This window comes from Phacochoerus africanus, chromosome 15, assembly GCF_016906955.1.
Source record: "Phacochoerus africanus isolate WHEZ1 chromosome 15, ROS_Pafr_v1, whole genome shotgun sequence".
NCBI classification, from domain to species: Eukaryota; Metazoa; Chordata; class Mammalia; order Artiodactyla; family Suidae; genus Phacochoerus; species Phacochoerus africanus.
The window spans coordinates 88616953-88630966 of NC_062558.1; the positions used below are offsets into that span (position 1 = coordinate 88616953).

At 36.1% G+C, this 14014-nt stretch overlaps 1 protein-coding gene across 3 annotated transcripts in view; it reads left to right on the forward strand.

Moving 5' to 3' along the window:
- Nucleotides 1-14014, forward strand: part of BMPR1A (bone morphogenetic protein receptor type 1A) — a 143784-nt gene that overhangs the window by 119974 nt on the left and 9796 nt on the right. For all 3 annotated transcript variants that reach the window (XM_047760162.1, XM_047760164.1, XM_047760163.1), the window contains exons 5-8: nt 233-335; nt 3961-4057; nt 4217-4316; nt 10721-10865. In XM_047760162.1, coding sequence (XP_047616118.1) covers nt 233-335; nt 3961-4057; nt 4217-4316; nt 10721-10865 — 445 coding nt within the window. The remainder of the gene's footprint in view (nt 1-232; nt 336-3960; nt 4058-4216; nt 4317-10720; nt 10866-14014) is intronic.

Sequence of the window (14014 nt, forward strand, 5' to 3'; positions counted from 1 at the left end):
GCCACGACGGGAACTCCCTGACATGGGACTCTTATTAGACCTTAGGTTTTGGTTCAGATGTGACAACTTTCATTTGCCTTAAAACCTATTTTTTTGCTAATTAATGACATGTGACTGCAATCTAATTCAAAACTAAAAGCCATCAGAACCTGGTCCCATTCCAACTGAGATTTAATTAGTACTTTCATATGTAAACTTACGTTTTTTGATTTTTTGGCTTTTTTTCTTTTAGAACTAATGGTCATTGCTTTGCCATCATAGAAGAAGATGACCAGGGAGAAACCACATTAGCTTCAGGGTGTATGAAATATGAAGGATCTGATTTTCAATGCAAGGTAAGATCTAATTTGGAACCTATGAAATAAAGGAGGGGGTCGCAAGGAAAGCACTGATTTCCCAAGAAGTGTAGCTGGTACACATATTGCTGTGTGTTCTATTAAGTAAACATGTTGGAGGAAGCTTAGCTCTTACTTCAAGTCGTGATGTGCCAATTGAAATTACAGATTATTTTACTGTAAACAAAGTTTTAAATCATCTGGGGTTTTTGTTTGTTTGTTTGTTTTTGTTTTTTTGCTTTTTAAGGCAGCACTTACAGCATATAGAGGTTCCCAGGCTAGGGGTCCAATTGGAGCTACAGCTGCTGGTCCATGCCACAGCAATGCCAGGTACAAGCCATGTCTGCGACCTACACCACAGTTCATAGCAAAGCCAGATCCTTAACCCATTGAGCAAGGCCAAGGATCGAACCCACAACCTCATGGTTCCTAGTCGGATTTGTTTCCACTGTGCTACAACAGAACTCCTCATCTGGTTTTTTAATTGTCAGCACTATTTAAAAAATGATACTGTTGCAGTTAAATCCTTGTAAGGAGATCTCAGTGGAGTTATTTTAACAGCCACAGCAAAATAATCAGAGGATTAGCAATAGTTTATGAACGTCTGATGGCTTTGGATTATAAACCTAGTCTCTTCAATAGTAAGGAAATATAATTATTATAGTCTTTGTAATAATAGTTTTAATTATCCTATATAATTAATAGGATAATTTGCAGCTGTTTGTGATGAAAAAATTTATGAGTGAGAGGATACATTGTTTTTCAGAATTCATTTAGGGGTCACACAGACAAAAAATGTTGACCATCATTTATCTCTCTGTGTATCTTGCTATGTATCATTCTTCATTTCCCTGGCATTTAACTTGAGCAGAATAGCTATTGTACTTTTACCTGAGACTTTTCCTCCCAGTTCTTCCACACACTGCCAGGTTTGGATCAAAACAGTGATAATCACCATGCTTCGCCCAGACCTTGATGTTCGCTCCCACCTTCCAGTCTCTGGTGGCAAATCTGGCTTATTCCGTTTCTCCCAGTAAAGTGAATTATTTCTTAGAAACTGTACTGGCATTCCTTGTCATTTGGTTTCAGTTCCTTCCTCACGTGCCATTCCCTCTATGCCAAAACTCCCCCATTCAGGCTCACTAAATAAGTTTAATTTAGAATCTCCTATTTAATGAATGCCAAGTGAATTTTTTCCCTACAAGGATTTTTATTGCCCACATAAATCTAGAAATACAAATAGACTTGGGGGGAGTGGGGAAGCACAGGAATGAGAAAGGTTTTTTCACCCAACTCCATTATCTAGACACACCTAACTTTTGCCTCCCCAGATACATACTTAACCTAAGCATGAAGTGCATCTTATGTTGCTTATTCTTGGTGAAGCCACATTGAGTCTTCCAGGAGATTACAAGCTTATTCTAGAATCTCTACTAGTATCTGTGTCACTTTCACTAAAGGAAGAATCGATTTATTGAACATTTACTATTTGTATTTAATATGCTAGATACTTGGTAAATTTTACCTCGTTTCCTCCCAATTACCCTGTAAGGCAGGTATTCTTTATCCTCCATTTTATAGCAGAGGAAACTAAAGCCCAAAGAAGTAAGTTCATTGCTTAAGGTCACAAAGTTAATAGATCGCAATGGTAGGATTTAAGCTATTTGATTCCAAAGCCCTTGCTGATTCCATAATGCTGTGCTGCCCTTAATCTGTTATTGGTAGTCTTTCTTTCCCTTTTAAAAATAATATAACATTTATGACTGAGTCACTTCACTATAGAGCAGAAATTGACAATTTTAAAATCAACCATAACAAAAAAAATAAAAGTAATACTACATTTAGCTATCTAGTTTTCATCACTCCTCGTTTCTAACATCTTTGACTTAGACCTGTCTTTTAGCCCTCCCCTAAGTGCTCTCATCTTCCTGTGGTAAAGCTCACCTATCTTAGAAGATATGAGCTCAGACAGAACACAGAAACATGGTAGGATCTCTGCACACTTCATCCATCCCTTGGTGGCCTTTCTTCTAACACTGCCCGAAACCCCTTCCTGATTTTTCCTTGCATTTTCTGTTCTGTACCACTAAGCTCGTTTTGAACTCTAGCTAGCCTTACTGGAACTATTCTTGGATGCTTTGCACTTATTTTATTCATCTTTAAATAAAAACTCTGCATTCCATCCTTCATGTGAGTTTTCTCTAAGTCTGGGATTTTTTCAGTGTCACCTATGTAACTCCTGACATGTCTCTCTTTTCTCTTTCTTTTTATGATCATTTAAAAGTAAAATTGTTGGAGTTCTCTTGTGGACAGCAGGTTAAAGATCCGGCGTTGTCTTTGTGGCGGTGGCTTGGGTCATGGCTGTAGTACGAGTTCAGTTCCTGCCCAGGAACGTCCATATGCCATGGGCGCACCCCCCTCCCCCCAAAAAAGTAACAATTGTCTAACACTTTCAGTTACAAAATGTAAAACTTGTGCTTTTGGAGGTTTCCAAATATTCTTGACCTATCTTCCCTTATAGAATCTCACATTCTTAAGTAACATCTGGTTAATACGAGGTTTCTCCTTTCTGGCCATCTGATATTTAGGAATAACATGGTCAATTTCTACTTATATTCTTGCTACTTTTATAATGACAAACAATTCCTTTCTGTTACTATTTTGGTCTAGAATGGCACTTATCCCAGGCAGTGCTGAAATGTCAGCATTCAAAAGTTGAGAACTCAACTACTGTACTTGTAATCAAATAAAACTTCACATTTAGTTATTGAGTCTGTTCTCATGACTATCATCTTTCCATGTGTTCATTTTCTGATCTTTTAGGGACACACATCTGGTTTGTGGTCTCTAAAAAACCCTCAGGAATATTGTTTCTATATTTTGCCCTTATCCTTACCAAGCGAGCTTCAACTTGCTTCATTAGTTTCAACACAGTTATATGCAGAATCAGCAGTATCTTCTGCCTCCTTGACTACCTTTCCTAACTTGTCATTTCTTTCACCTAGGGTACCCTCTGCTTTTTGTGCAGTCTGATCTTAAGTCTCATCTAAGTCTCAGTACTACTGTAAGATCATATTTACCCTACTAGTAGATTACTATTTTAATATTAGTAATGTATTACCTGTATTTTTTAGGAAAAGATCTCATGACTTTAATTCCTTTTTTACTAAAAACAAATGACTTGTAATACTTTAAGAGATGCCAAAATTTTGGTGAAAAATACTTATAAACTATTGTTTATCTGTAATTAAGTTAATAGTCTAGTGCTATAACACATCATCTGCATACATACATTCTTAAAAAAAAAAAATTTTAGGAGTTCTCCTAAGGGTCTGGTGTTGTCATAGCAATGCTTGGGTTGCTGCTGTGGCATAGGGTTGATACCTGTCATGGGAACTTCCACATGCTGTGGGTACAGACAAAAAAGAAAGAAAAAAATTTTTAGAGTCTTCATAACACTATTTCACTGCAGATTCAAATTTTTCAATAATGTTTTTTCACATGTAAGATTTGCAGGTCTTTTTTACTCACTGAATTATAAATTGCATTTTATGAATATTTTAAAAATTAATTATCTGTTTACTGTATTGCATCGTTTCTAATTTTATCATTACTCCTCCTCTAGGATTCACCGAAAGCCCAGCTACGCAGGACAATAGAATGTTGTCGGACCAACTTATGTAACCAGTATTTACAACCTACACTGCCCCCTGTTGTTATAGGTAGGTTAGCTGAGAAAAGTACCGTCTTAATTCTCAGTACAATATTTTCTCTGGTTTTAACAATAAGTCAAACTTTCTGGAATTTAACACCACAGATTATTTTTCCTTTTAAGATGTGATAGAAAGATATGTTACTTCTTTGTTTACTTCTGTTGTCAGGTCCATTTTTTGATGGCAGCATTCGATGGCTGGCTTTGCTCATTTCTATGGCTGTCTGCATAATTGCTATGATCATCTTCTCCAGCTGCTTTTGTTACAAGTAAGATAATTTTGATGCAAAGTATTTTGTTGAGTATTAGATATAAACAGTTGTTCTTTTGTTTGTTTGTTTGTTTTTTAGGGCCTCACCTCGGCTTATGGAAGTTCCCAGGATAGGGGTTGAATCGAAGCTACAGCTGCCAGCCTACACAGTCACAGCAATGCAGAATCAGAGCCGAGTCTGTGACCTACACCACAGCTCAACACCAGATCCTTAACCTGAGCAGGGCCAGGGATCGAACCTGAATCCTCATGGATACTAGTCAGATTGGTTTTTGCTGCGCCACAAGGGGAACTCCAGATATAAACAGTTGTTCCTGAGCTGAAACTATTGACTACTGAGTGTAATTGAAAAGCTGTTAACTTGTATTCTCTGGTTGTATCTTCTTTAAATAACTAGATTATAGTTTTCTTAAGGGAAAAGAGGACCTTACTACCAATTAATTGGATACAATGTTATACTTTTGTTATGATTTTTTGTTTGTTTGTTTTATAAAATATTGAACATTCAGGAGTTCCCTTTGTGGCTTAGTGGTTAATGAACCTGACTAGGATCCATGAGGATGTGCGTCCGATCCCTGGTCTCACTCAGTGGGTTAAGGATCCAGCATTACTGTGGCTGTAGTGTAGGCCGGCACCTGTAGCTCTAGTTCATCCCCTAGCCTGGGAACTTCCATATACCATTGATGAGGCCCTAAAAGCAAAATGTGTGTATATATATATATACACACACACACACACACACACATATATATATGTATGTATATATGTGTGTATGTATATATAGAACTTCTTTCTGAATTTTTAAAACCTGTCCCAAGAAATTGACTATATATATATACACACTATAACTATATATGTTTTATTCTTAGTTATTTGGTGGTTCAGAATTGTTTGCAAATGCAAACATGATTTCAGAAGATGGTTGCCATATGAGAAGAGCAGTAAGAGGAGGACTTCACTTATAAAACATTATCTTACTAGCATATGGATAAAAAGAGAAATCAGTGGAACTGGTTACTAGACCCATAAGTAGATCCAAGTATCTAAAGTGTATAAAGAAAGCTTAGTATATAATAAAGGTAACATTACAGCTAACTGAAATGATCTAAAGAAAAGTTGGCTTGTTCAGTAAATGGATTTGAGAGTAGATAGCTGTATGGACGAAAGTGAAGTTGAATCAGTTCCCTACACTGAAATAAATTTTAGACAGATTGGAGCTAGATATAAAGTGAAATGATAAAAATATGAGAACAAACCTTAGATTTTTAAAAAATAATCCCAGAGTTTGGAAGACCCTTCTGAGTCTCACATAAAACCCAAACAAACAAACAAACCCCTTAAAATAAAAAAGAAAAGATGGTGTCAACTACATAAAAATAAAACTTTACTCTGTGGTAGAAACCACTATAAATGCTCAGAAGACAGACTAATAGTGAAAAATATCAATGGCTTATATTACAAAGAGCTGATTTCTTGAATATACAGAGCTTCTATAAATCAAAAAAATAAATAAATAAATTCAATGGAAAAATAGCCCCCCTAAAAATGAACACATGGTTAATCTAAAAAGAAATACATATAACTCTTAAAAGAAAAAATAAAAAGATGAATAAGAATACTCAGAATATGAAAAAAGAAAATACTGTTTGCCACCTATTACACTGGCAGAGATTCAAATGTTTGATAATAGATCTTTTACGCATTTAAATTTTAGAAAGCTGAGACTGATTAAGCATACTTATTTACTTCTGTTGCCCCCACTAAAACTGCAGTAAGAAGTTTTAACTTTTTGGGGAGTTCCTGTTGTGGCTTTAGTGGGTGGAAAACCTGAGTAGCATCCATGAGGATGCAGGTTCAATCCCTGACCTTGCTCAGTGGGTTAAGGATCCAGCGTTGCCGCAAGCTGCAGTGTAGGTTGCAGCTGGGGTCTGACTTTGCTGTGGCTGTGGTACAGGCCAGCAGCTGCAGCTCCAATGTGACCCCTAAGCCAGGAACTTCCATATGCTGCAGATGCAGCCATAAAAAAAGGGGTGGGGAGAGTTTAACTTTTTGTCCAACTAGGACAAGGAGACAAAGACAATAGCAAAAAGCTTTGGAATCTCTAAAGCTTATGGATGAATAGTGATTTTATAGACCTAAAAATCTGAATCCCAAGCTAGAAATTGAGAAGGACAAAAAGCAACCAGTTTATAGTTCAGAATTCCCCAAGAAGCTCAAGAATTGGCAGTACCACTTATCTCTGGAAGTGAAGTTGAGGGTGGCGGTAAAAACCAATAGGATTGCTTGAAAGTCTGTTTTTAGAAAGTCAGATGCTGAATTATTTGTGCAATACTGCATTAAGAAATCACTCTGAAACTTAGTGGCTTGTTATCTGTCACTGTTTCTGTGGGTCAGGAATTCAGGAGTGACTTGACTGGGTGGCTCAGGATCTTTCATGACATGCAGTCAAATGTCAGCAGAGGCTGCACTCACATGAAAACTTGATTGGAGCTGGTAGACCCCTTTCCAAAATAGCTCACTTCTGAGGCTCACTTGTTGGCAGGAGAACTGAGTTACTCTGATGTGAGTCTCTCTGTAGAGCTGCTTGAGTGTCTCTCTGCATGAAGCCTGGCTTCCCCCACAGAGTGAGTGACCCAGGAGACTAAGGTGGAAGCTGCAATGATGTTTATGATTTAGACTCAGAAATCACACCATCACTTCTGCCATATTCTCTTGATACATGGGTCAGTTCTAGTGCTTTATGGAAGGGAATTAAACAAGAACAAGCACACCAGGAGGTGAGAAATTTTGTGGACCTTTTTTGGATGCCAAGTATCACTGGCTGATAAATTACCACTTTTCTGTTTGACTATTAAGGATGAACATGGTGAATCAGTTTGTCCCCCTGCTTGGCACACAGATGCTCGATTTTGTTGATGTTCACCCACCTCCCCTTGGCCCAGAATGTTTGGCAAGCAATATCACAGATTAGTTTATCAATTGTAAAGTCCACTTCTGGCTTTATAATCAGCCCACCATCCTCATTACCATTAAGGGACCCCTGATCCCACAGTGGGTTAGATCAATGATTTTAAAATTAAAGTAATTAAAGTAGAAGTTCCCGTTGTGGCTTAGCAGAAACGAACCTGACTAGTATCCATGAGGATGTGGGTTCAATCCCTGGCCTTGCTCAGTGGATTAAAGATCCCACATTGCTGTGAGCTATAGTGTACGTTGCAGATGAGGCTCAGATCTGGCATTGCTGTGGCTGTGATGTAGGCCAGCAGCTACAGCTCCAATTCAACCCCTAGACTGGGAACCTCCATATGCCTCAAGTGCAGCCCTAAAAAGACCCCCCCAAAAAACAAAAGTAATAGATCTTTGCCTATGCCCTGGAGGCGAGAGAGTTTGCAGGAAAAATGAGATCCACATGTGTATAGAGTGTACATAATCATAAAAATGCAGACATTGAGTATCAATCTAAACAAATATTATGCTGTAACTTTGAGGATGCAAAGATAGAAGTATTTCTTTTGGGGGAAGGGGTGGGGTCTTAAATGATGAGTTAAATCCTCATCTTCCACAATGTGAAGTCAATAGTTAAAGCCTAAGACTGAAAAACTGAAACTGTCGATATAGGCACATTATTTAGAAGTAGTAAAGTAAAAGTTAAGCAAATCAGATTAGATTAAGAATGTTTGGTTCTAAGAGGTAAAAAATGGGTAAGAGGAGAAATAAGATATGGGAACTGCTGTTTTGTTACTAAGCCCAAAGAACTGTATAACTTAAAAATAGATGAATGTAAACGATAAAATTAAAGTTCTAAAAGTATTATAGCGCAAGGGTGTGGTTGAGAGAGTAGGGAAAAATGGGCACTTGCATATAATAGTGGAGGGAATATAACTCGTATGACTTTCAAGGGGCCGAAAGAGCATCCCATCAAAATTCCAGATTCAGTTCTAACTTCTAGTAATTTGTACTATAAATGTGCCAGGAAATGTTTTCATTTCAACCTTGTATGAAACAAGACTAGAACAATCTAAGTTGTACCAATAAAGGAATGGTTAACAACTGTGTAGTGGAATAGTGTTTAACCATTAAAAAATGAGACCTTTAATGTACTACTGGGGAATGAGCCTCCAGATATATTGCTATGTGAAAAAGCAAGATAAAGAAAGCTAAGTAGTGAACCAGGGTCAAAACCCAGACACCTGGGTCTGGAATCCATGATCTTAATCATTGCTATTTCTGTCAAGGAAATGATTTAAATGGTACCTAGTATTCCTGTTATGAATTTTCCACAACTTAACCCTGACAGCCATATTTTAGTTATTTGCAAAAGCTTGTTAATATAAACAATGCTGCAAAAAGCATTTTTGTGGCATTCCCTGGTGGCTTAGCAGGTTAAGGATCTGGCAGTGTCACTGCTGTGGTGCGGATTCCATCTCTAGCCTGTAAACTTATGCATGGCTCAGGTGCAGCCAAAAAACCAAAACATTTTTGTATCTCTCCTGTGCAGATATATAAGAATTTCTTGGAGTACCCACTGTGGTGCAGTGGGTTAAGAATCTAACTGCAGCGGCTCAGGTCAGTGGGGAGGCACAGGTTCAGTCCCCATCCCAGCACAATGTGTTAAAAGGATCCAGTGTTGCTGCAGTTGTGGCTCGGATTCAATCCATGGCCTGGGAACTTCCATTTACCACGGGTGGAGCCATAAAATTTTTTTTTTAATTTTTAAATAAAGAATTTCTTAAAAGTATACCTACTTTAAACTTTAATGTTATCACCAAATTGATCTCCATAGTGGAACAGTTTGTACAGCTGACCAAAAGTATAATATCACAATGTACATTTCCCCACATTCTAATCCAAATTTGGAACTGTCATATTTTTAGACCTTTGCCAACATTATGGGTGTGAAATAGTAGCTTGTTTTCAATTTGTTTTTCTTTTTTTTTTTTTCCACTAGTTACTTTTCTGAGAACTGCCTATTTGTGGTTTTTGCACATTATTCAACTGGGGTGCTTTATTTATTTATTTTTCTTATTGATTCACAGTAGTTCTTTTTATTATCTGGGTACTAAATCGTTGATAATTGTTATAGTAGTCTTTTCTCTGTCATTGTTATGTGATTCCATTTATAACATTTATAGTGTTTTATATCAGGTTTTATTTTAATCAGTCATTTTTTTCCCCTTTGACATGTGCTTTTGAGTCTCACTTAAGACAACTTTCACAACTCTAATGTTATAAACACATTTTAAAGGTTTTAAAATTTTCATTCTCTCATTTAGTCCTTTAATCCATTTGGAATTTACAGTAATGGATGAAAATTAAGGAATACATCAAGTTAGATTTGTCTTCCATATGGATAGCCCAGTAAATCTAACCGTTTTCATAATTTTATTTTTAAAACTCTATATGGGTAACTGACTCAAATGGTTTAAAATTCAAAAGGCACAAAAGGATATAGAGTGAAAAATATTCCTCCTGCTCCTGACTCTAAGCCCTCCAGTTCACTTCCCTGTAAGAAACCTGTGATTGGAATTATTTCCAGTTTCTTGGATAATCTTCTGGAGACCATTTATGCATGTTCAAACAAAAACGTATACACATTGGTGTTCATCTCCCCTGCTTTTTTTTTCCTTCCAGAAATGATAGTAAACCATACGTGTGACTATAGCTTCAAATATATCTAAAATAAATGTAGCGTAATGTTAATATTTATTAAATTTAAATGGCTTACACGTTGAGTACCTATTAATTTCTACCTTACTATATGTTTGAAATATTTAATAATTTAAAAATTTTTAAAGAAAAGCCCTCAAAAATATCAGAATGAAGAGAATTTGTTTTCTTTTCCATAAACTCCTTTTTCTTTTTCAAAATGGAAATGTATTACTCATTTTGATACAAAGCTATGAACAATAAAATTCTATAAAATTGGGTTATGGTGATCGTTGTACAACTATAAATGTAATAAAATCCATTAATTTAAAAAAAGAGGAAAAAAAGAAAATACATATGTAAAGTAGAAAGTGAATATTCCTACTACCTTAGCAATAACTTTTATATACAACATGCTATATATCCTTTATGGTCTTTTTAGACAAGTATAGATATGTATAACTTTTAAAATGTTTTTGCCAAGATCACATTTTACATGCTATTTTTTAGTCTTTTTTTTTTTCACTTGCCAACATACTGTGGATGTCTTTCTACTTTGAGATGGTATACAGCAATACAGCACTCTAACTCATAACCTCCATTTCTAGACATTATTTTAAGAGAGAATATATTATCCTGTGATAAGACTAATTTGATTATGATCCCATCTGAAGGATGATAGTGTCAACAACCTTAAGATTTTTCTTATCTTAGAATTTTACAGTTTTAATATAGATTATTTTCTGCTTTTTAAAGACACTATTGCAAGAGCATCTCAAGCAGACGTCGTTACAATCGTGATTTGGAACAGGATGAAGCATTTATTCCAGTTGGAGAATCATTAAAAGACCTTATTGATCAATCACAAAGTTCTGGTAGTGGATCTGGACTACCCTTATTGGTAAGTTGAAATGTCATGTAAACATGACTGGTTTTTTGATACAGAATGTGTTGTCCTATGGTGGTAGATAGCATAATAATTATAGGGAGGGAGCAGTGCTAGTCATATTTTTTCTTCTTTTTTAGAGAAATGGTTGTAGTAAGGCAAGGTGAAATTAGTTAAAATAAGAAATATGAAACAAGAAAAATAGAATAAGCAAGTAAGATAGAGCCACAGGAGAGAAAATGTGGTCATGAGGTGCTATGGAAGTGTTAGAGTCGGCTCAGAGTTTTGTTTTTAAGAGCCAACTCGAGAAGTCAGGTATAAATGTCTTGCATCTCTAAGGTTAAACTGACTGGCTGGGAGAAGTATAACTTTGAGATTCTGGAATCAAAGCAAAATCTCTCTTCATAGAGAAGACACTTCCCTCAATATAATTCTATATTATCAAAACACAATTCATAAAAATAATTTTAAAGGGAGTAGATAATTCTACATATATGTATAGAAATATTCAGGCGTGGGGTCAAGAGGATCCTTCTAATAAGCACTAGATATCCAGATATATTTTTAATTGTTTCTTTAGTTGGATTTGTTTAAATACATCGATCTCTAATTTTAAAATTCATTGAGTCAAGTAATTCTGTAATTGAATAGGAAAGGTAAAACTGTCTTCATATATGGACATGATTATCTATGTAGAAAATCTCAAGGATGATAACATTAAGCTATAACAAACAATAAGTGAGCTTATCAGGATTGCAGAATTTAAAGTCACTGTATAAAAATTACTGCATTTATGTACATTGTCCACAAACAATTAGGGATTGAAAATTAGCATCAGAAACATGAGATATTTTGGAATGAGCTTAACGATTTAGATAAGACCTATACACTTGAAGTTAGAAAACACTGCCAAAAGAAATTAACAAAACCCTTCATAAGTGGAGATGTATATCCTGTTTGTGAATCAGAAGACTCAGTATTAAGATTTCAGTTATCCTGGAGTTACTGTTGTGGCACAGTGGTTAACGAATCCGACTAGAAACCATGAGGTTGCAGGTTCGATCCCTGGCCTCAGTCAGTGGGTTAAGGATCTGGCATTGCCATGAGCTGTGGTGTAGGTTGCAGACACGGGTCGGATCCCGCGTTGCTGTGGCTCTGGCGTAGGCTGGTGACTACGGCTCCAATTAGACCCCTAGCCTGGGAACCTCCATATGCCGTGGGAGCGGCCCAAGAAATAGCAAAAAGACAAAAAAAAAAAAAAAAAGATTTCACTTATCTCAAAACTGATTTATAGTTTTGTTTAACCCAAATCATAATCAGAGCAGATTTTTTTTAAACTGATCAGCTTATTCTAGTAATTATTGAAAATGTAATGACCCAGAAGAGCCAGAATAGTTTTGAAAAAGAAGAATAAAAAAGATTCACTACCTGATTTCTGGACTTACTGTAAAGTGTAAAGCTACAGTAGCCAACACCATGTGGTCCTGACATAGAGTAAATATGTACATTAGTGGATAGGAATAGAGTCTGGAAATGGACATACACATATATGATCAGTTGATTTGGATGCCAGAGTAATTCAGTGGAGAAAAGACAGCCTGCTCAACAAATGATGTAGGAAAAGTTGGGCATCCACTTGCCAAAAAGTGAATCTCGACCCTTACTTCACTCCATATACAAAATTACCTTGAAATGGATCATAGACCTAAATGTAAAAGTTAAAGTATAAAAATTTTAAAAGAAAATGTCTTAGAAAGTTATTGTGACCTTTAGCAAAGATTTCTTAGGACACAAAAGGCAAGAGTCATTTTTCAAAATGATAAATTGGTCTTTCTCAAAATTTAAAACTTGGGCCATTCAGAAGATACTGTTAAGAAAATGAAAAAACAAATCACAAACTAGCAAAGGAGAACTGATAAAGAATTTGTGTTGCAGTCTTTTTACAACTCAGTAATGAGGCAAACAACCCAATTTTTTTTGTTGTTGTTTTTTCGTTTTTTGTTTTTTAGTGCTGCACCTGCGGCACATGCAGTTTCCCAGGCTAGGGGTCCAATTGGAGCTACAGCTGCTGGCCTGTGCCACAGCCACAACAACGCAGGATTGAAGCCATATCTGCAACCTACACCACAGTTCATGGCAATGTCAGATCCTTAACCCACTGAGTGAGACCAGGGATCGAACCCGCAACCTCATGGTTCCTAGTCAGATTCATTTCCACTGTGCCACAACAGGACCACCACAACCCAGTTTTTTTTAATGGACAAAAGATTTGAGCAGACACTTCCCCAAAAAGATATAAGCATGGCAAATAATCACAAGAAAAGATACTCAGCAACACCAGGGAAGTGCAAATTAAACACAATGAGATATCACTACACATTTTTAGTGGCTAAAACTGAGAATATTAAGTGCAGATAGCAATAGGGATCAGTTGGAAACCTCCTACTTTGCTGAGTGAAATGCAAAATACAGCCTGTTTGGGAAACAGATTTGACAATTAAAAAAATCAAGCATACACTTTTTATACAATGAAGCAATCTTGTGATTTACAGAAGAGATACGCAAATATGTCCATACAAAGACCTGAATATAAATGTTCATAACAGCCTTATTCATAATAGACATACATTGTAAACAACTCCAAAGTCTTTCAGTTGGTAAATGGATAAAAAATTGTGGTACATTTATAGAGTAGAATACTGCTTGTCAGTAAAAAGGAACAAATTAGTGATACATGCAACAGCAACACAGATAAATTTCAAAGCATATTATGCTGAATGGAAGAAGCCAGACCCAGAGGTTCCATATTGTATGTTTCCATTTATGTTGTGTTCAAAACTGTAGGGACAGAAAAGAGATCAGTGATAAGAGGAGCTGAAGGTGGGTGGGGAGGGGATTGACTTTAAAGAGATAAAGGACCTTTTTTGGGAGATATGGAATGTTCTTTATCTTAATTGTGGTGTTGGTGGTTACATAACTATACATTTGTCAAAACATCCTTATCAAAAAGAGTAAATTTTATTATATGTAGGAAAACCTCAGTAATCTTTCTTAAAAAATAGCAAAATGATTTTTAATAAGTGATACATATGCATAATGCAAGTCAGTTTAGATACTCAATAAAATCTAGCCCATTTTAATTACATTTCCAGCCTGGGCCTTAA